The sequence below is a fragment of the Neltuma alba genome, unplaced genomic scaffold (assembly GCF_004799145.2).
Source record: "Neltuma alba isolate B1F8T4 unplaced genomic scaffold, ASM479914v2 tig00008029_pilon, whole genome shotgun sequence".
Classification (NCBI taxonomy): domain Eukaryota; kingdom Viridiplantae; phylum Streptophyta; class Magnoliopsida; order Fabales; family Fabaceae; genus Neltuma; species Neltuma alba.
The window spans coordinates 14647-36633 of record NW_021634929.1 but is presented as its reverse complement, the minus strand read 5'-3'; the positions used below and the strand labels follow the sequence as shown (position 1 = coordinate 36633).

Genomic DNA, 21987 nt, shown 5'->3' with positions numbered 1-21987 from the left:
CATATTGCAGGTCCCCACCCAACAAAAAAAACATGATCATTCACCGTCCCAATTATCTGACTATTACTGTCTCCACTTTCACAATGCATAAACCAAAAGAAAAGGGAGGGCGATGGCATTATTGCAGATAAGATCCAAATAATCCAAATATCCCATATTAGCAGATCCAAAAGAAGACACACACTGCATGATGGTCGGTCCACGGATACCCTGTACATCAAAATGCACAAAATGCGAATATTAATGGGGCGAAAGAAGTAAAATGAGAAGGGAGGAAAAAAGATATATATATATATATATATATATATATATATATATAGGGAAAAGAAAAGGTGTTTTGCAAAGCATGAGGGCATGAAGCAAGGCGCGATCCTAACCAGAAAGGAACCAAAACTGGAAAAGCAATTAGAGAGATGCATTAAGAAATTAAGGAGTGAAACCCGATGCATCACATAATATGTAATGTGTTTGGGACAGTTTGTCGGTTTCACATTCTATTGTTGGACGCAGTGCTAGTCTGCTACATAAGGATGATCATATATTACGGTTACAGTACCACATCACAACCCTTTCACAGTCTGATTTTTTCGAGCAAACTTACTTTTAGTCTCCCAGAGATCAGATCCGATCATGAAAACAACAAACGAGAAGCAAGAGCAGTCCGTACATTACTCTTTCTGGTATCTGAAACACTCTTCCATTTGTTTCATTCGGCACTTCTGGGGTGGCTCTGCAACGATGCGCTTCACCATCTGGCTGTCCAGTCGCTGCGTGAGAATGTGGATTCTGATTTAGAGTATGAGCCATCTCTTGAGGATTGGTTTTCTGAAACAGACATTAATTTGCCTGATACGTGTGGATGCTGTTTGTTGGGGATAGCTCCTGCCTTCCCCCATTATTCATCACCGAGTTTAAATAAAACTAACAAAGTGCAAGTCCTTTTGACTTTAGGAAACCATTAGATGAAAGATAAGCTTAACTGTCCATCATATTTTGATTATATGAATATTTCTTTTAAATTACAGGGTCAAATTTTTACCAAACAATTGGATAGGGCCGCAAGACCAAACTTCTATGCGGTGTGATTTTGTTGTACTTTTTTTTCAAAAATGTTATGGTGACATTTTATAAAGGGACTCAAATGGTGGCTAGGTCCTGGGTTTTAAGCAAAAGCCTGGCCTTTACTTCGTGCACGCACCGAAGTTGAGCTCTTAGTCATTTACCCGGTTCTTAAAAATTCTGCAGAGAACGCTTATCATTTAAGAAATTTCGGCATATATCCTGATTTCCTTTGAAGCAATGAATCCCATAAACAGAGATGGTGTGCGACATGCGATCGCCGTTATTACGTCTCTGAGAAGTGGAACTCCTAACGCATGTAATCTAACAGAGGCATTGAAATTTGCAGATCTTTTAGCAAAAAATGCCTATGATAATAATGCAGATTCTACATTTATTTTAGAAGCCATTGTGTTCCTCCTCACTAGATAGACTTTGATGAGTGATGACAAATTGAAAACAGTGCATGGCAATTAGTCAAATTAAAGCAAAATATATTAAAAAAAACAATTTTCGAAATTATATGTTAATAATCCCAAAAGAACAGCTTAACAATCGTTAGTTAGTTATACAAGGCTCTGTACTCTTCTTTCTTTCTTTTTTGACAGAAACAATTCAAAACCGCAGGAGAGATACAATCTATTAAAACAGAAATAATAGACAGGGCATAACCACATACGCGAGAGAGAGAGACAGAGAGACAGAAGCAAGCCCCATATACAACTGAGGCGTCCCTAACATCATCTGGGCCTGTCGCTTGGGCTCTATATTCTTTTTGCACTCTGAGACCAGGAGGTAGCCTCAGGCAACACCTTGACGAAACACTGATGAATCACGGCCTAAATTGGTCGGACCTATTGTGCTGGATGTGGATGATCATATATTACATGGACGGTTGACGGGTGGCGCATAAGCCTTTCATGGTGTTTGTAATTTTGCGAGCAAACTTTGAGTCTCTCAAAAATGGAAGTATGAAAGGTAGGGAGATGGGAAGAACAAAGGAGAAGGCATTAAAAGCGTAGCTCAGAGATCTGCTGGGTGCGACGGCGGCCATGGAGGTGCAGTAAGTGAGTATCATTCCGAAGGTGGCGAAGGTGAGCTCCAATCGGAGAGGAAAGCCACGAGTGAGGAAGTCGATGATGTAAAGAGAGAAATAAAAGCCCAGTGTGTTCCCAAACATGAAGCATACAAAAGTAACATAACTATAGGACTCAGCCCCGCCTGATAAGTGGCCGTCGCCATGAGAACCGCCACAGTGAGTAGTGCAGTCCGGACATGGCCGGGTTTATCTCTCCCTTCATCGTATCTGAGATATTTTTCCATTTGTTTCGTTCGGCCCTGCTGGTGGGGTTGAACCGCGACCGCTTCATCAGTGGCTGCGTCGTCAAAGGGTGGCGAAGGATCTCCATTCTGATTCAGGGTAAGAGCGATCTCTGAGGAATTGTTGTGTGGACTAGACATTATCGCTTATGCTGTTGTCCAACGACGTTTACTGCCTCAGCTCCTACTACCATATACCAGACCAACTACCTATTCAACGGCTAACCTTGCACCGGGAAAAATTAGTTGGTCACACTTTATTAGTTTGACTTTATTTTTGTTTTTTGATACACTAGTTTAACTTTATTTTTAATTAAATAGATTATTGTATTTTTTTCCCCTTTTCAGTCAATAGTGATAGGCTGTATGTTCATAATATGATAATGTGAATAATACATAAATTGTCATAAAAATAAAATACAAGAAAAGATTTAAAAAAAATAAAACGATGGAATAAATTTATTTATCATCAACATAAAAATAAAAACTTATTATACTTATATATAACTGTTGCAAACATCTATATATAGTTTGAAACATGGTTGATTTTAATTTTATTTAGATTTATCTGACAAAAATAATCTATTTGCATTCTCAATAAGAGCTACACATGCATTATCTGCTAACTTGTTTTGTCTTATAAATTAACAAATTATAAGTAATACACACTTATAATCGGAGAAACTATAAAAATTCAATCAAAAGGAAAAAAACCGGAAAAACCTAGTTATAAATGAAGTAAAATTATAGGCGCTTGTATCTTAATTTTTTTTTCATAGAATGAAATCAATAAACGGAAGTCCTTTGACTCTGGGAAACAGTTAGATATGCAAGATAAGCTTAATTACTCTGACCTCCAGACGCGGTACTAGAGTTTAATCAGACCACTAAATGGAGGTTTAACTTGTTGACTTTGGGAAACAATTGGATAGTTAGATAAAAGACAAGCCCGCGGTTTTCATCATATTTTTATTTAAATATGTTTCTTTGAAACGGAAATCAAAGTTTTATGAATTGATTCCGATGATGAGCATGTCAAATACGAAGTCAGATTAAAATCTATGCATCTGGAAGTGCCCATGTGTGCTGATATTCGGAGCATGATCAACCTATGCGGTGTGATTTTTGCAGTTCTTAAGTTGGCGTGATAGAGAATTTTGCAAGTTTATTAGGACGAAACTTCAAATATAAAACAACAAATAATTCGATTTTTAACGTAAAAGATTGACTCATCCGCTTTCTAATCACCACAGATCAATCATTTTAATTTCACAATTTCCTTTGCAACCTCTATGGTTTAAAACAGAATGCATATGTGCCCTGTCCTTGTTGCAAGAAATCGGATCGATATGTGTATTTTTTAACATACTCATTAATCATTACCATTACATTCAACGTGTCACGATTTCATACGTAACCTTGTGACTTACAATGAAACTATTTATCATGTTAATTCTCTTTTCAAAAACGGCTTGATAAGAATTTCGCATATTGCTATTTTACCTCCTTTAACGCAAATCTGCCCCCGGGGGGGGGGGGACGGCTTTTTAAAAATTGACATTTTCAAGTTGACCATGGCCCAGTTTTTGCACATTTAGCTCATGACATTGATGGCCCATTTGAAAAAACTTATGACTAATTTTTCAATCATGATTTACAGAATACAAGATAAGCGTATATATTATTTTATCTTTGTCAAATAGATTATAGATGAATGATTATTATATTTTAATTTTACATGTTAAATATTTAATACAAATGGAAAAAAATCTAATGCCATACTCGCAGATTAAATTTATCTTCAGTGCTTAACAAAATATTAGGCGTAATTATTGGAGCGCTTTAAAATTTTAAATGGGCTTATATAAATGATTAGCACATCATCTGAAATAATTTTATTCGTTTCTGTTGGAATCATCTACAACACACGCTTCCCCGAGAAAACCAGCACCAACACCCCTCGTCCGTGGGTTCAGCTGGCGAAGGGGTCAGACTCTCTCACCAAAGGGAGGGGGTTCGATCCTGGGGAGTGCCACTTTGTTGTGGCTCCAGTCACGGCATTGGGGGAGGCATCTCCACAAGCGTAGTGAAGCTGGGTGATTCCTACCTTCGGACCAGAAAAAAAGGGCTTGCTTGTCATGCTCCCGTGCCCATAGGGACAGGCCCCAGTGGATCAAACGTTAGGGGCCCTGCCCTTGGATCGTGGGTGAGCCCGACCCCTTTCCTAAAATTTTTCAATCAAAAAAAAAAAAACCCAGCACCAACGCCTTTTGTGTGTGTGTGCGCTTTTGATTTTTGGTTGCAATGCAACATCAGATTCTGATTGTCATTTCTTAATTCAGTGGCGTCCCAAACACACGCTGCCTTTTACGTCCACTCTCTCAGGGTCCGTTTTTACCAACTGTTTTGGACGGTCTTGAATGGGGTGAGATCACATGCGTTGAAACTAATTGGGCTAGCCCATTCTCACTCAGTGGCTCAATTTCTGCCGGCTACTTCAACATTTCGGACTTCGCCTCTTGGTCTATGGTCGCTGAAGCATCTTTTGTGATTCATCCATCAGATTCCCACTTCCCACAGTTCTATGTCGACCCTCCCCCAGATTCCTCTCTGAAACACTATCAGCCGGCAACAACAGGGACTGCGGCGATCTGTTTTGGCCCTTTAAACATTCTCCCTTAACTAAATTTATAAATATTTGGCTCACCATTATCATCGTCCTTGGCTGTTCTCCTTCTCACGCCGGTGGTTGGCCGGACCAGATATCCACACAATGATTATTGAGCAATCCAAACAGCCCCTAAATCATAATTTTAAAAGTGTTTTTATAATATGCGAAGTAAATATGTGGATGAGTTTGCATCGATCGGTGAAAAAGTATTTTTTTTAAAATGATTATTGAGCAATCCAAACACCCCTTAACAGACCAACTACTCAAAATTTGGGTCTCTTTGATTAGCACTTCTGTTAACAACTCATCAATCTGATTAGATGACTTTTCAGGAGTAAGAAAACAGACTGTAGATTTATAGATCTTAATTTTATGAAATTGGTGAATAATTTGATTGTAGTCAAATAAAAAATGTTAGGTTAGAAGTATGGACCCAGAAGAAGCACGAACTGCTTGGGAATCATTAGACCTGGCATTCCATATGTCAAACATACTTGACACGGGTTTGGATCGTCACACTCTTTCTGTTTTAATTGCACTGTGTGACCTGGGTGTCAATCCGGAGGCACTTGCTGTTGTCGTCAGGGAACTGAGAAGAGACAAGGCTTCCCCAACTCAGCCATCATCCTCCCTGCCCGCACAACCATCATCTCTGCCCTAAATGAGCTTTAATATTCGCTTTTCTATTTTGCCTACGCATTGGGTTTCCTGTGCTTCAGGATCCATGCGCGAACATGATTATTAGTTTATCTTTTGGTGTAAAATAACCAGCCAGACAAATGCTAAAATTCATAGATATCCATTAAAAGAAAAGTATTTAAGAAGTGATAGGAACTATTGTTTTTATTTGATTGATGATTGATACATGGAATACTATGCAAATAAGCTGTGCTTCCATATCAGCAGAGCACATCAGTGTTGGGGGATAGGAAGTAGTTTTCCTTGAAGGAAGGCATCAAACAGCATAAATGCCCTCTTTGGTTGAGTGGCCGGGGCTACATGGGAAGCCCCCCTTATCAATGCATAACTTAACCATTTCCCATACTCTTCTGTCCACCCTCCAACCTGCAATTTGTCTCACACGTCAGCATTGTCAAGGTGTTGGCTTCAATTGCTTTTAAAACTTACAAGAGAAACAAAATTTAAATTAGCTCACCTGCAGCTTTTCACCCACAAACCAGGGTGTGTACTCTGTCGTTACTTTGAGTTTCAATTCTTTAGCTAATTCCCTCACCAAACGTCGAGTTCCTATGAATGGAATTTTTGTATCCTGGTCTCCACTATCACGTCACATGCCATTCTAATTCATTATTATGTTGATATTCATATGTGCAACTTGCTAGATCTAATTAGTACCTGTAAACCACCACCCTTATGCCTGACTTCACGAGCCAGCCTACTACCTTAATCGTCGAGATTTCCCAGCTTGCAACTGAATAATTTGTATAGATGGGTCTACAGAACATAATGCCATCTAATTTATGCACAAAGAATATATAAAAGTATCAATTGTTACGTTCAAGTAGTGATCGGCAATTTACTTGTTACAATAGGCCCATCTGTTTGCTCCAACAAGCTGCGCATGCAAAGCCATCTGTACGTCCTTCCTATTTAAATAGTTGGATAAGAACGTCAGTTTGAGTTCACAGACGCCATCATCTCCCTACAAAAAAGACATTGAATTGATTGCTTTTCAATACACTCAAGCACCCATATATTTATGTCATTCGGATGTTGACTGATGACTTCACACCTGGCGATTGTTTGTATATGGCGGCAAAAGCTGAGACATTATCGGGGTTGGTGGGTGAGCGAGGATAGCTGTCGTGGATAAATTTAAAGATTCGCATGTTTGGCCCAGAATATTATCTGGGTCTACTGAATGAGCAAACGCAGTTTCCACATTGGCATAGAGTTTCTTGCAAGTGTCAGAGATCTTACCCTGGATCATTTGTCTTACATACTCAGAACCCTTACATGCTCTGTTCATAACGTTGTAAGTCAAATCCGTTATTAACCCATGGGACCAATAGTAATCAACCTTCGAATCGAAGTCATTCTCAAACTCTAGCAAGGGATTTCCTATCTGCAATCCGACAAAAATTTTCGGGGGGGTATTGATTAAATATGTCTTGATCGCCCGTTTTCATACACGAAAAACAAAAACAAAGTCAACTTGTCGTAATGCTTCTCACCGCTATACCCTTGAGGTTGGGGATGGCCTTGGTTTGAATAATAAGCTGTGCAACCTGTGGCACGTAGTGCCCTGACAGTGGCACAAACCCGACACTATGAGATTGAGGTCCAAGAAAATTTTAGTGTCCTAGAGGCCATAATTTATAGTAGGCTATATGTATATGTGAATGATTCCACGTGTTCCGTAGGCATACCTCCATAACTCTCGCCTGTTATGAACAATTCTCTGTTCTTGTATTCTGGAAACTCGGCAAACCAACGCTGCAGAAATGCCAAGTTGTCTCGTGCTAACAAGGAAAACAATCAAAAGAGCAAGTGAGAGTCAGTTCCTCTTTCACGCAAATGATTAGTCAGAAGGATGATTGATATCGTTCTATAGAAGATGCCTTTAAAACTTGATATGGCGAGAAAACAAACCTATGATCTCATCGTTGTAGGAAGCATAGATGGACGTGTTGACGGAATAAGAGAATCCAACACCTGCCGGTGATTCCAAGTATAACATGTTTGCCACTGCAGTAAACACAATGTGAACTCTTGGATTTGGATTGTGTATTAACGATGCAATAAACAAATTATTGTTCTTTAAAGATGCTACTTATGTTGCACTTATTATTCTTATTTTAGCTCCAGAGAATCATACCTCTGCTCCAACTATATTTATTCTTCACGATACCCTTTGCACTGACTACAAATGGCCCGTGTTCAAGGAAGGATCCGATGAGAGAAGAACAGCCTGGACCTAAAAGTGAAAAGAAACAAATTATATTAATTTCTTAGAAAAATAAGTGTTGTTCGAGATTATCCAGAAGTCTGAAGCAGGAAGGGAAGGCAACCTCCATTGAGCCAGAGAACGAGAGGCTTGGAAGCAGGGTTTGTTTCTGCTTCAACAAAGTAATAAAACATGGATCTCTGTTTCCTGTCATCGATGGTTATGTAGCCAGCAAATTGCTGAAACGTTACGGGTGGCTGGCCAGGCAAGCTTTGGATCTTATCCTCTCGTGGATAAGACTCCGCCATGGGGCATGTGAACACAAAAATGGCACACACTATGGCCAACCAGTTCCATGGCTGAGGCAACATAGTTGACGGAGAGCAATAATAATTGATGGTGGGGGTGGTCATGGTTATGGAAACGGAATGAGGAAATTATATAGCAGGTTAGATGGCCGGGAGATAATGGTGGGACCCCGCATGCAAGACTATCATCTTCATAACTGTTCCCAAAGGGATCACCTGTGGTAGAACCCAACCTGTTCATTTCTGTAATGCGCAATACGAGGGCTTTTGAAGCATGTGCCAAATAGCATGATGACGCAGCAAGCGAATATAGTCTCCTCAAAAAGAATATAATCCGGCTCTTTTCTATAAAACAAAAAAAAAAAAATTCTTCCAAATATAATTTTCTCAACTATAGTTATTTCCTTCATGCCTATAATTGAGATTTGAGAGCGGCGTGAGACTGTCGAAGATTAACCAAGAGCTCGACCACCGCCATATTATTAGCCATGGTCGCTCCGATCCTACTCACTCATTGTTTAGTGTGGTTCTTTATGTGCATAAATTTTTTTTAAAAAAAATTATCAGATTATTCATGAAAATCCTTTCCAGTTTTTATTTTTATAAAAAGTTATAAATACCTGATTAAAAATTAGGTAAAATTATTAAAAAATGATTAATTAAGAATTTAAAAGAAGAACTGAATAAAGAAAGTAGGAAATAGAAAGTTTGAGAGGACACACGAAGGAAAGATGAGGGGCCAACTTCGAGGCACCATCCTGTAAATGAATAAATGGAGACATAATAATTTCATAGCGATGCTGATTAAACATCCGTTTACTGTTTACATCGCAACAACCTTTTTTCATTTTCCCCAAAATAGATAGTGTACATCGCTACAACCATTGAGATGGACGCAACACTGATGCAACAGTCACGCATGGAACTTGGTCAACTTAAAATTATTACGGCGCGGAACCTCTCCTCTTAGGCATTCTCTCCATTTCCCTCCACTAACGCAAAACTATGTCATTTCCCACCTCTCCACCCAATCAACTTCTTGTATTCCCCTCCACTTGGTCCGGCGACATCGTTTTGCAGTGCCCTGATCTTAAAAAAAAGGAAAAAAGGAACACTCACTCAAACAAGGGAAAAAATCACAGATCTCTTCTAGTCTTCGTTCACTTATACCGACTGAGAAACAGCAATGGAGGAATAGAGAGAACAGCGCCACTACAGCAATTATAACAAGCCTTGTGAGTTATTTATTTATTTATACAATATCATACTACAAATTGAGTAGTCTTAACAAAAAAGAGGCAATCATCGAAGGCTATATAAAGACTGCGTTATTTAGAAAGGCCGAGCCCAAATACTTTCAGGGCCAACCCATTCAAATTGGGCTCAATCATTCCCTGTTAATCAAATTAGAGGCCAGAGAGGCGAAGAAAAGTGCCAGATTGTATAAATTGATTTTTGTCGTGGCAGCGCAGGGACCAAATTAAAGGTCCATGGAGGAAGTCTATGTGAAGGCTCATGGGACCTTGCCAAGCCGGTGAAGCTACAAGTGCGAACCCTTTAAAATAATTGATAATCCATTGGGACGATGGTGGCGCAGTATTATAATCAGAATAATTAACGGGCTTGATTACACTGGGGAGAGTGGTTTGGCTGACGCCAAGAAATGCCTGAAACAGCACAAAGGAGCTCTCTCAGGTTTTACGTGTTCAAATGCCTCCCTGTGTCTTTCAAATCACACTCATCCGTCTTCACTGAATAGATTTTAAAATCTGGTACATGTTTCGCCTTAAGTAGCCGTTGATTAAGAATTCCAACTCGCGATATACTGTAAGATATTTTTGTCCAATAAAACCAGAACCATTGACTACGTCACGGAAACGTCAGATTCTGATTATGAGTTTTTGGGGCACTCTCTTAATTTGCGCCATTTTCGGAAGATGTGGACAGCCACATTGCAGGTCCCCACCCAAAAAAAAAAAAACATGATCATTCACCGTCCCAATTATCTGAATATTACTGTCTCCACTTTCACGATGCAAAAACCAGAAGAAAAGGGAGGGCGATGGCATTATTGCAGATAAGATCCAAATAATCCAAATATCCCATATTAGCAGATCCAAAAGAAGACACACGGCATGCTGGTCGCTCCACGGATACCCTGGACATCAAAATGCGAATGTTAATGGGGTGAAAGAAGTAAAATAAGAAGAGAGGAAAAAAGATAAATAGGGAAAAGAAAAGGGGTTTTGCAAAGCATGAGGCCATGATCCGGAAAATAAATTACTCGATGTGGACAATCATACATATAAATTACAGGGGTAGTTGCGGGGTAGCGCGAAACCTATCCACGGTCTTTCTGATTTTGCGAGCAAACTTTGAGCCTCTCAAAAATGTGATGCAAGCTAGAGAGATGAGAAGAGCAAAGCAGAGGGCAGTAAAAGCATAGCGCAGAGATTTGTTGGGTGCAACGGCAACCACGGATAAACTGTACGTGCAAAGCATTCCGGAGGCAGCAAAGGTCAGCTCCAACCGAAGAGGGAAGCTGGCGGTGAGGAATAAGATCATGTGCATGGAGGAATAAAAGCCCACTGCGTTCCAAAACATGAACCATGCAAAAGCAGAATAACTTTTGGTACCCGTGATTGAAACCCCAGCGAGCTGTCTGGGATTCACATTCAGATTGTTGTCCTGCCATACACGGCCGGGAGGACTCAGCCCCGCCAGATAGGTGGTCGTCGCCATTAGAACCGCCACAATGAGCAGGGCGGTCCGAACATCGCTGGGTTTATCTCTCTCTTTATCGTATCTGAAATATGTTTCCATTTGTTTCGTTCGGCCCTGCTGGTGAGCGGCGACCGCATCATCGGTGGCTGCCTCGTCGGAGGGTGACGCAGGATTTCCATTCTGATTCACAGCAAGAGTGATTTCTGCTGATTGATTGTCTGGAGCTGACATTATTGCTTATGCTGTTTTGGAACGATTTTCCTGCCTGCAGCCTTGTACCATATTTGTATTCAACCAACCAATAATTATGCCCCGCCTGACCTCGTACACGGCACTAGCTAGAGGTTAATTAAAAAACAATAAATGGAAGTTTAACTTGTTGAATTTGGGAAACATCAGATAATAATCAGATAAAAGACAAGCTTGATTTTCATAATGTTTTCGTGTAAAATGTTTCTTTGGAAAGGATCAAATTTTTATGAATTATATTATATTGATACCGTTGAGCAGGTCAAATACAATCTCATATTAAAATCTATGCACCTGGAAATGCCCGTGTGTGCTGATATTCAAAGCGTGATCAAATTATGAGGTGTGATTTTTGCAATTTGCACCTCTTAAATTGGCATGATAGAGATTTGCGAAGTATATATATTAAGATGAAACTTCGATGTTGCGATCGAATCTATAAGAATGCTTCAATGTTGAGAAAATGAAACAAAAAATAAGTCGATGTGAATTAACATAAAAAATTGACTCATTCGCTATGTAATCAGGGCGGATCGGCCACTTTACAATTTCATTTGCAGCCTCTATGTGATCTAAAACAGAATGCATTTATACCTTATACCAAACTAACCCACTTTGTTTTTTGGGGGGACTGAAAGCCAGCCCACTTACTCAACGCCTAGCCTCGTACTAGGAAAAATTAATTAGTGAGAAATTGCTGGTTTCACTTTATAATTTCTTTGCAAAGAACTGTATGGTTTAAAACAGAATGCATTTATGCTCTGTCCTTGTTGCAAGAAATCGGAGAGATATTTAATTATATATACATTTATATCAAATATCATGTACTTCGCTCATCAGTCATTACTATACATTTATTACATTCTGTGTACTGCGATTTCACACGATTTCGGAGGTAGTATATTACTATTTCAATGCGATCTTTAATATCAAGGTATACTTATATGGGATAGGTTGAAATTTCAGAAAATATTGTAAGGTATTAAAAATTGGGTTGGTTCATGCACAGTTAACTATTCCAACTGCAGTTGAATCGATTATAATTGTTGAATCACCAATATAATTTAACCTTCCATGTTAAAATATTCAATGCAAACAAAGCCAAGTAAATGTAATACCATGTTCACAAATTAAATTTAACTTAAAGCAATTATCTGAACCCCAAGTCAAAACATTAAGCGTACCCACCGCATCTATTCAATCTTCACAGATCAATGTCTTTTTTTTTTTTTAACTCACTAGAGCAATGTTAACGCTCAATAGGCATATAAGGAAAGTTTTTGAGGTTTAATTTCTTTTAAAAGTTACTATTAATCAAGAAAAAAATCCAAAAAAAAATGACCGTTGACTTTTAAAATTCTAAATCAGTATTAATTACTACACTCCTAAGGAAAATAACTATACTTAAAAAGAAAGTAACAACATATTTTTATATTAATTCCTGATTTAAAATTTTAAAATTTAATAGTTATTTTTTTGAGATTTTTTCATTAATTAATTGTTTTGCGTGCTTATTGTAGAAAGTAACAACATATTTTTATATTAATTCCTGATTTAAAATTTTAAAATTTAACAGTTATTTTTTTTTGAGATTTTTTCATTAATTAATTGTTTTGCGTACTTATTGAATATTGATTTTTTTTTTGGTACAGAATATTGAATTATTGATACTCCACTCAGCAGTCAGCACATACATGAAGCTCCGTTTGGAATGGGCCAACCAACATCCGTTAAAACTCAAAACTGATTGGGCTTACTCGGTTCCTCCATTTCCTTCCGGCTCGTTCAACTTATCCGATTCATACATTTTGTCTCTAGTCATTCAAACATCTTCGTAATTCATCCACCAGATTCCCACTTCCCACGGTCCATCTTCTACTCCTTTCCTAAACACTATCAGTCGGCGACATCAGTGCCTGATGCGATCTGTTCTGCTCTAGCTTTTTAAGCCTCCTCCCTCAACCAAGTTTATAAATATTCCGCTCGCCAATATCATCGTCCTTGGCTGTTTTCCTTCTCAGGCCTGTGTTTGGCCGGGCATTCCTTTTCATACCCACGCCAGATCCACACATTACTGGTATGTTATCCCCACATCTTTGTTCTTCGCTATATCTATATTCACTCCTCACCAACCTTTATTTAGGGATTTGGCACGACCGTTTTAGAGATGATCTGGGTTCTTGCTTATCATTTCTCGCCTTTCATCTAAACTACTGCATCTGAAATTTGTATTTTCTCATTTCTTTCTTTCTTCCTACCCCCCCCCCCAAAAAAAACTTTCTGGGTTTCTTTGCCAACAAGATCAGCGTATGAATATGCTTATGAGAATAGCAGATTTCTGTTTACAATTCATCAATCTGATTAGAGGCCTCTTCAGGAGTAAGAAAATCCAAGCTGTAGATTTATAAATCTTAATTATATGAAATTGGTGAATAATTTGATTGTGCCCAAATGAAAAATGCTAGGTTAGAAGTATGGACCCAGAAGAAGCAAGAACTGCTCGGGAATCGTTAGACCTGGCATTCCATATGTCAAACATTCTTGACACGGGCCTGGACCGTCACACTCTTTCTGTTTTAATTGCTCTGTGTGACCTGGGTGTCAATCCGGAGACACTTGCTGCTGTCGTCAGGGAACTGAGAAGAGACAAGGCTTCTCCAACTCAGCCATCATCCTCCCTGCCCGCACAAGCGTCATCTCTGCCCTAAATGAGCTTTAACATTCGTTTTTCCGTTTTGCCTATGCATTGGGTTTCCTTTAGGATCCGTGCGCAAGCATGATTATTAGTTTATATTTTGAGCGTACAAAAACCAGCCAGGTGTTTATGCCTACGAATATTTTACAGGCACTTAAACGCTAAAATTGGTAGATATCCATTGAAAAAAATTATTTAAGAAGTGATAGGAACTATTGCTTTTATTTGATTGGTCATTGATACGTGGAATACTATGTAAATAAACTGTGCTCCCATATCAGCAGAGCACATCATTGTTGGGGGATAGGAAGTAGTTTTCCTTGAAGGAAGGCATCAAACAGCATAAATGTCCTCTTTGGTTGAGTGGCCGGGGCTTCATGGGAAGCCCCCCTTATCACTACATAAGATAACCATTTCCCATACTCTTCTGTCCACCCTCCAACCTACAATCCGTTTCACAGGTCAACATAAACATCGTCAAGGTGGTGACTTCAATTAATTTTACAAGAGAAACAAAATTTAAATTTAGCCCACCTGTAGGTTTCCATCCACAAACCAGGGTGTGTAGTCCACTGTCACTTTGAGTTTCGATTCTTCAGCTAATTTCCTCACCAAACGTCGAGTTCCTATGAATGGAAGGTTTGCATCCTGGTCTCCACTGTCACATCACATGCCATTCTAATTCATTATTATGTTGATATTCATATATGCACCCTGCTAGATCTAATTAGTACCTGTAAACCACGACCCTTATGCCCGACTTCACGAGCCAGCCTACCACCTTAATGGTCGGGATTTCCTTGCTTGCGAATGAATATCTTGTATAGATGAATCTGCGGAACATAATGTCATCTCATTTATGCACAAATAATAACAATTGTTATTTTCAAGTAATGATCGGCAATTTACATGTTACAATAATCCATGTGTTTGCTTCGACAATCTGCGCATGCAAAGCCGTCTGTACACCCTTCCTATTTAAATAGTTGGATACTAGCGTCAGTCCGCAAACGCCACCATCTCCCTACAAAAAAGACATCGAATTGATCGCTTTTCAATACGCTTAGGTACCCCCATATTTATGTCATTCGGATGTTGACTGATGACTTCACCTGGCGATTGTTTGTATATGGCTGCAAAAGTTGAGACATTATTGAGGTTGGTGGGCGAGCGAGGATGGCTGCCGTGGTTAAATTTAAGGAATCACAGGTTTGGCCCAGAATGTTATCTTGGTTTACTGAAACCACGAACTCGGCTTGTACAATGCCATGGAGTTTCTTGCAAGTGTCAGACATCTTACCCTTGATCAATTGTTTTGCGAACTCAGAACCGTTACATACTTTGTTCATAGCGTTGTAAGTGGAATCCGATATTAACCCATGGGACCAATAGTGATCAACCCTCGAATCAAGGTCATTCTCAAATTCTAGCAAGGGATTCCCTATCTGCAACCCGACAAAAAATTGGGGGACAAAAATGGGTATTAACAAATATGTAATGATCGCCCGTTTTCATACGCGAAAATAAAAAACAAAGTCAACTTGTTGTAATGCTTCTTACCGCTATACCCTTGAGGTTGGGGATGGCCTTGGTTTGAATAATAAGCTGTGCAAGCTGTGGCACATAGTGCCCTGACAATGACACAAACTCAGCACTATGAGATTGAGGTCCAAAGAAAATTTTAGTGTTCTAGAGGCTATAATTTATAGTAGGCTATACGTATGTGTGAATGATTCCACGTTTCCATAGACATACCTCCGTAACTCTCGCCCGTTATGAACAAGTATCTGTTCTTGTATTTTGGGAACTTCGCAAACCAACACTGCAGGAATGCCAAGTTGTCTCGCGCTAACAAAAGAAAAAATGGATACGAGTATGTTAGTTATTGTTTCATGCAAATGATTAGTCAGAAGGATGAATGATATCATTCTGCGAGAGATGCTTTTAAAACTTGATATGGCCAGAAAATAAACCTATGATCTCATCGTTGTAGGAAGCATAGATGGACTTGTTGACAGAATAAGAGAATCCAACACCTGCCGGTGATTCCAAGTATAACATGTTCGCCACTGCAGTAAACACAATGTGAAATCTTGGATTTGGATCGTGTATTAATTATTGTTGTTTAAGGATGCCACTTATTTTGCACTCATTATTCTTACTTTAGCTCCAGAGAGACGTACCTTTGTTCCAACTATATTTATTCTTCACGATACCCTTTGCACTAACTGTAAATGGCCCGTGTTCAAAGAAGGCTCCGATGAGAGAAGAGCAGCCCGGACCTGAAAACGAAATGAAACAAATTATATTAGTTTCTCAGAAAAATAAGTGTTGTTCGAGATTATCCAGAAGTCTGAAGCGGGAAGGGAAGGCAACCTCCATTGAGCCAGAGAACGAGAGGCTTGGAAGTAGGGTTTGTTTCTGCTTCAACAAAGTAATAAAACATGGATCTCTGTTTTCTATCATCGATGGTTATGTAGCCAGCAAATTGCTGAAACGTTACGGGTGGCTGGCCAGGCAAGCTTTGGATCTCATCCTCTCGTGGGTAAGACTCCGCCATGGGGTATGTGAGCACAAAAATGGCACACACTATGGCCAACCAGTTCCATGTCTGAGACAACATAGTTGACAGAGAGCAACATTAATTGATGGTGGGGGTGGTCATGGTTATAGGAACGGAATGAGGGAATTATATAGTTGGTTAGATGGCTTTGAGATAATGGTGGGACCCCGCATGTAAGACTGTCATCTTCATAACTGTTCCCAAAGGGATCGCCTTTGGTAGAACCCAACCTGTTCACTTCTGCAATGCTAAATACGAGGGCTTTTGACGCATGAAGTTGTTTTCATGTTTTCAAAATGATAAGGATTATAAATTAAGGTCGTATTTATTTTATTATTTTATATTTTCATAATAAAAAAATGCCTCATAAATTTCAGTGGTTAAAGAATTCAACTTCATTCCAGTTTGCGAATACGCCCCCGATATTCTCAACCTGCTTCTCGGGGGTACTGTTATTTTGAGGACTCGATCAATAATGCATGAATGGTCAAAATTTCAGAGAACCCACGAGCTATGATTAGAGAGGACATGAAAGGGAAAAAGCATAACTAAAGATGAGGCCATGTTTTTTTTGTCCGGTCAAAAAAGAGGAAGCCACGTTTATCTGTACCAAATAGCATGATGACTCAGCAAGCGAATATAATCTGGCTTATCCTCAAATCTGGCTCTTCTCTATAAAACAAAGAAAAACAATTCATTATGCAAGTCCCAATGATGTGCCTCATTTTTAATTGAGATTTTATAGTAATTTTTTAGTGTGCCCTTCTGAATATAATTTTCTCAAATATAGCCATTTGCCTCATGCCTACAATTGAGATTTGAGAGCGGCGTGCGACTGTCGAAGATTAATCAAGAGCTTGACCACCACCATATTATTAGCCATGGTAGCTCCTACTCACTCACTGTTTACTGTGGTTCTTTATCTGCATAAAAATTTATTAAAAAAATTATCAGATTATTGATGAAATTTTTTTTTTGCAGTTTTGTAATAAAAAATTATAAATACCTGATTAAAAATCAGGTAAAATTATAAAAAATGATTAATTAATAGTTTAAAAGAAGAATTGAATAAAGAAAACAGGAAATAGAAAGTTTGAGAGGACACATGAAGGAAAGATGTGGGGCCAACTTCGAGGCACCATCCTGTAATATGAATAAATGGAGACGCAATAATTTCATAGCGATGCTGATTGAAACATCCGTTTACTGTTGACACCGCAACAACCCTTTTTTTTCCTTCTCTTTTTTAAATACATTCAACGCATTGAACTTGGATCCGGGGCTAAATTATTGTTATATTATAACAAACACTTGGATGACGAGGCCCACTTAAAAGAAGAACATTAGGGTGTTGCTTCAAATAGGCCGAGCCCAAGTGCATTCAGGGCCAACGCGTTCCAATTGGGCTCGATCATTCCCTGTTAATCAATTTCCTCCCTGCTGTGCTGGCTGCTTCAACTCCACAATTCACACTTTCCTAGGCTTCCATGCTCGCTGAAACAATATTTGTTCTCTCTCTATCTTCATAACTTCATCCTGTCGTCAACCGTTGACCAAATGCTGCATCAAGCTGAAGCTTTCTCTTTTACGCTTTAATGACTGGATGCTTGACTCTTTTCCTTCCTTCTCCTCCAGAGCCATAGGTTCCTTGCTCTGCAATAATATCAGACGGCTGGATCATGACAGAATGAAATTACCCACGTCAACAAACTTATGTACGAAAGAGAGAATTAATAAAGCATGGATTCAACTTCTCTCGGCGATGAAGGACCACTGAGAGAGAAAAGAAATCCTCCAATGCGAGTCCAAGAGACCATATTCCATATGTTACTTTGGGTAATCGAGGCAAACTAGGCGATAAGGATTCCATAAATCGGTGGGAGAATAAATCTTCGACCTCACTTTTTCACCGAAGATTCTGCAAAAGTCACGCCAGTAATTTTCAGCCAATCATCAACGCCTACACCGTGGTTCGCTTCTAGAGACACCATTCATACAACTTGACCCTGAGGCCAGATTCATCCTCCCCACAAACTTATAGCTATCAACACTGTCGCAATAATACTCAAATATTACAAACATATGTATGCTGATTACTAAAAATCTGGATTTAGATCTTCAAATGGTAGATTAAGAATTCCCATACTAATGAACCATTGAATGAACCAGAATAGAAGTGTTTGTACTATCAGGCACCTCCGAATACTATGCTTTCGTTTTGGTTTTTGGCAATTTTCTAAAGATTAGTCTGAGGCCTAGCCACTTGCTAGATATTAGCATATATAGGTATATATAGAGCAGGGTCAGTCTATATCAAGTTGCTAGCTAAAGCCTGACCGCGGTATCTCACTAAAGCGGCCTCTAAATTAGACTATTCTGATGCTTTTCTGGAAATGTAGCCTTATCCCATGTTCCACACATAGATACTCACCTACATTGTCCATCCCATTCCTTCATTGTCTCCGTTCATACTCACTAGAGTTTATTTATGGTTTAACTAGCCCAAGAATCGGATGAAGAATATACTTCTCAAGCTCTGAATTTTTCAAAAAGGGGAAAAAGAAACACCAATGCTCAAGACCAACAGCAGTAGCAATAACAACAACATAGAGTAAGTAAAGGCAAGTTTACAAGGGTGGTCTGAGGAAGAAAATGATGTTACAAGATATGAAAAACTCTAGTTTCCGGGGGTAATTCCATCGTCCTATTATTCCTGCGTCTGAATCTCTAATGTTACAAAGCTTCTTTGTTTTCTTTAACAAGCTAAATGTGGCAGAGAAGTCAAGTAATGATTTGTTCATTAAGAAAAAGGTCAAGTAATCCAGTGCTACATCGAAGCTTTTTCAGAGAACATAACTGTGGAGTTAATTATATCCGAAAAATGCAAACTCCTGACTACTTTTGGTGACAAGGCCATTTTTCTGGCAAATTTTTAGTCTTTTCTTCGCCACAGCTGAATCGGATATCAGTTATAATGTCATTACGAAAGCTCCATATTCACAGGTACAAAATCCAAATAATTGGATGGACCAGCCAGACCCCAATCATGCCCTGTTCACCCAAAAAAAGGCAAACTTCACTAGGTACTATTTTTGTATGAGGGGCGGCTAAATTTTTCAGGTAAAGATATTATTCTCCAGACTGTAATTATATCTTGAACATCAGCGGGAAAACCTAAAGCCTATATTTTGTGCTCCAGGTCAAGCCACTGGCCAGAGTTAACAGCAAAAGACAAAGATTACTGACCAAATGAAAGGATCATTGACAATAATATTTACCTCATGCATATATAGCAGTGTTGTATTTGTTGGCAGCTGGTGCATTCTCCAAAGTTTGTAACATCCGAACAATGATAAGAATTATCATTCGTCCAATCCTTATGAAATTTGCTTATTTACCAACCAAATGCAGCTTCTTCCTATAAATGTTCCAATCAATTTAAGCATGTGTTCTCTTGTCCGCCATACAAGATGTTCCCATTAGTTGCCTGATTAAGATAGGTCAATGCTCCAAGGTTCGGATTAATTTCTATGATCCTGGAGCGTTTATTGTTCAGAAGAAAGAAAAGCGTACGAGTAGTCATAGTTCTTATATAGCCGCTTATTTTAGCTGATGATATGAGTGGAATTGAAGATTCGTCTCCCTAAGCGTTAAACAAAAAACACCAACGTAACGTACGTTATTTTGAGCATAAGGGGTCCCTGAAGCTACAGGAGTAGCAGGTAACAATGTTGACCTTTCACTGGGGTTAAGAACAAACTACAATCATTGTACGGACACAAGAGGCCAGCTAGAGCGTTGGACGGCTGTTCAAGACAAGTACCCTTCAAAGATCACCTGCCATAATGATTACCACAAACGAGATTCGTTTGTGATCAAACTCTTGAGAATAAGAGTACACAGATGTTTGATAAACACCTGGGTTTGAGCTTGGACCCACTGGAAAACTGGTGCAACTAAGAGAATTAAATACAGGCGCGTATAAGCTAATAGTGAGTGGCGCCCTTAAATCCACAAATCTGGAAGCTTGACAACACGTAAACGAGTAACTACAGGTTTAATCCACGATCTTGTTGAAATTTCCCAGGGAGGAGTTTTAATTTGATATATATCAGGGAATCAAGAATAAGGAAAGAGGACTGGTGCATAGACGAAGCATGGTAAATCCTATCGTTTTAGACTTTTAGTCATTTGTTTTACGGTTTCAAGATACTGATTCTCCCATATTGCTGCTCTTCTTCTTGGTCCTGCTCCATTCAGTGGCTCCTAAGGATACATATCACCAAATTCTACTCCACTGAAATTTTACAACGCCAAGTGCCAACTGGCACTGCCCCACCTTGCACCCTCCCACTTATGCTTATAAAAGGAGAAGCCATTGCCACGTCTCAGCACATACCAGCTCTTTCTGATCAGGTCTTACTCTATACACTCTCCAACATTCTTCCCATTCTCCAGTATATCTATTGCCAGGACTCGCCCTTAAAGAATGGCGTCGAGCTCAATGTCATCCACTGGTTCATGGAGTGCCCAGGAGAACAAAGCCTTCGAAAGGGCTCTTGCAGTTTATGACAAGGACACTCCTGATCGTTGGTACAATGTTGCCAGGGCTGTCGGTGGAAAATCACCAGAAGAGGTGAAGAGGCACTATGAGATGCTGGTCCGGGACATTCAGCATATAGAATCTGGGAGAGTGCCCTTCCCCAATTACAAGAAAAGTGTGGGCTTTGATGACCAAAAAAGGTACGTACTCTCGTCTAATATTCTTAACGCCTCCCCAAAAAATAAGAGTCACTGCTCACTTGCTCTAGATTAATGATTCTAACGTTGCTATATATATATATATATATATATATCTAACTGTGCATTTGACCCTTCTATAATTTGCAGGCTGAAAAACCTGCAGCTCCGGTGAACCATCAGTGACAACGAAGATTCTGATTGTCTCGTAATTGCATATACTAGCACTTGGTGTTATGTGGCATAATATATATATATATATATATATATATATAAGACTTTAAGTCATGAGAATTAATTATAGCTCATGATCTATTTGTACTTTAATCGATGTCGTTGAAGCTGCCAAGAAGAATCAACGGCTATATATGCTTTCTAAGTTTCTGTTTGGCGTCATTAATAAAGCTACCAGAGTTCATGGTACTTCCTCCGCTTTAACTTTGGTATAGTTTCAATTTTTTTTTTTACAAGGTTTAAGAAATTATTAATTAATGTAAAAAAAATTAATTACGTCATGAAAACAAGCGGTGAAATGACGAGTTGATTATATAAAACAGAAGCATAATGTTAACTATCTGTGCATGAGAATTGTCCGTATATTACACCAGCATAGCTTGAATCACTTGGTAGAAAATCACTGCAAGCTTATATGTTCTTTGTTTTGTCTATAACCATACGAAGGACCATTTTATATGTTGTCTAATAGCCTTTGGTGTCGTAAATTATGGTATGTTTTTGGTCAAGTTTCAC

The 21987-nt window shown here is 39.0% G+C and overlaps 5 protein-coding genes across 6 annotated transcripts; 3 read left to right on the top strand and 2 right to left on the bottom strand.

Annotated features, from left to right (window-relative positions):
• Positions 1 to 5474: 5474 nt before the first annotated feature.
• LOC114753625 (mitotic-spindle organizing protein 1B-like) lies at positions 5475 to 5744 on the top strand. The gene has a single exon (XM_028942321.1). It carries the CDS (start codon positions 5478 to 5480, stop codon positions 5709 to 5711), a length of 234 nt encoding a protein of 77 aa, XP_028798154.1. The 5' UTR covers positions 5475 to 5477; the 3' UTR covers positions 5712 to 5744.
• An 881-nt stretch (positions 5745 to 6625) lies between these two features.
• On the bottom strand, positions 6626 to 16569 carry LOC114753622 (serine carboxypeptidase-like 45). 2 transcript variants are annotated; one of them, XM_028942317.1, is made up of 9 exons: positions 16311 to 16569; positions 16118 to 16216; positions 15908 to 16003; positions 15690 to 15782; positions 15495 to 15565; positions 15047 to 15379; positions 14844 to 14958; positions 14669 to 14767; positions 14525 to 14592 (listed from the first exon to the last, which is right to left on the bottom strand). In XM_028942317.1, the coding sequence occupies exons 1-8, from the start codon at positions 16555 to 16557 to the stop codon at positions 14709 to 14711; spliced, it is 1113 nt and encodes a 370-aa protein (XP_028798150.1). In that variant the 5' UTR covers positions 16558 to 16569; the 3' UTR covers positions 14525 to 14592; positions 14669 to 14708. The 2 variants fall into 2 exon arrangements, with proteins under 2 accessions (XP_028798151.1, XP_028798150.1); XM_028942318.1 differs by lacking the exons at positions 14525 to 14592; positions 14669 to 14767 and adding an exon at positions 6626 to 6675 and having other exon boundaries at positions 14898 to 14958.
• On the bottom strand, positions 6646 to 8335 carry LOC114753623 (serine carboxypeptidase-like 45). The gene is made up of 6 exons (XM_028942319.1): positions 8083 to 8335; positions 7890 to 7988; positions 7664 to 7759; positions 7441 to 7533; positions 7246 to 7316; positions 6646 to 7136 (listed from the first exon to the last, which is right to left on the bottom strand). The coding sequence occupies exons 1-6, from the start codon at positions 8327 to 8329 to the stop codon at positions 6798 to 6800; spliced, it is 945 nt and encodes a 314-aa protein (XP_028798152.1). The 5' UTR covers positions 8330 to 8335; the 3' UTR covers positions 6646 to 6797.
• Positions 13270 to 14064, top strand: LOC114753624 (mitotic-spindle organizing protein 1B-like). Its single transcript, XM_028942320.1, has 2 exons — positions 13270 to 13316; positions 13705 to 14064. The coding sequence occupies exon 2, from the start codon at positions 13714 to 13716 to the stop codon at positions 13945 to 13947; it is 234 nt and encodes a 77-aa protein (XP_028798153.1). The 5' UTR covers positions 13270 to 13316; positions 13705 to 13713; the 3' UTR covers positions 13948 to 14064.
• A 4333-nt stretch (positions 16570 to 20902) lies between the features above and the next one.
• LOC114753620 (protein RADIALIS-like 3) lies at positions 20903 to 21484 on the top strand. The gene is made up of 2 exons (XM_028942315.1): positions 20903 to 21240; positions 21388 to 21484. The coding sequence occupies exons 1-2, from the start codon at positions 20987 to 20989 to the stop codon at positions 21410 to 21412; spliced, it is 279 nt and encodes a 92-aa protein (XP_028798148.1). The 5' UTR covers positions 20903 to 20986; the 3' UTR covers positions 21413 to 21484.
• The last annotated feature ends 503 nt before the right edge of the window (positions 21485 to 21987 follow it).

Coding starts and splice junctions, on each gene's coding strand:
- LOC114753625 (XM_028942321.1), top strand. CDS start 5,478: ATGGACCCAGAAGAAGCACGAACTGCTTGGGAATCATTAGACCTGGCA.
- LOC114753623 (XM_028942319.1), bottom strand. CDS start 8,329: ATGTTGCCTCAGCCATGGAACTGGTTGGCCATAGTGTGTGCCATTTTT. Junction 7,989..8,082: donor CGTTCTCTGGCTCAATGGAG/GTTGCCTTCCCT, acceptor TTTCACTTTTAG/GTCCAGGCTGTTCTTCTCTC. Junction 7,317..7,440: donor AACAGGCGAGAGTTATGGAG/GTATGCCTACGG, acceptor TGCCACTGTCAG/GGCACTACGTGCCACAGGTT.
- LOC114753624 (XM_028942320.1), top strand. CDS start 13,714: ATGGACCCAGAAGAAGCAAGAACTGCTCGGGAATCGTTAGACCTGGCA.
- LOC114753622 (XM_028942317.1), bottom strand. CDS start 16,557: ATGTTGTCTCAGACATGGAACTGGTTGGCCATAGTGTGTGCCATTTTT. Junction 15,783..15,907: donor CTACAACGATGAGATCATAG/GTTTATTTTCTG, acceptor TTCTTTTGTTAG/CGCGAGACAACTTGGCATTC. Junction 14,768..14,843: donor CACATGGATTATTGTAACAT/GTAAATTGCCGA, acceptor TATGTTCCGCAG/ATTCATCTATACAAGATATT.
- LOC114753620 (XM_028942315.1), top strand. CDS start 20,987: ATGGCGTCGAGCTCAATGTCATCCACTGGTTCATGGAGTGCCCAGGAG. Junction 21,241..21,387: donor GGCTTTGATGACCAAAAAAG/GTACGTACTCTC, acceptor TATAATTTGCAG/GCTGAAAAACCTGCAGCTCC.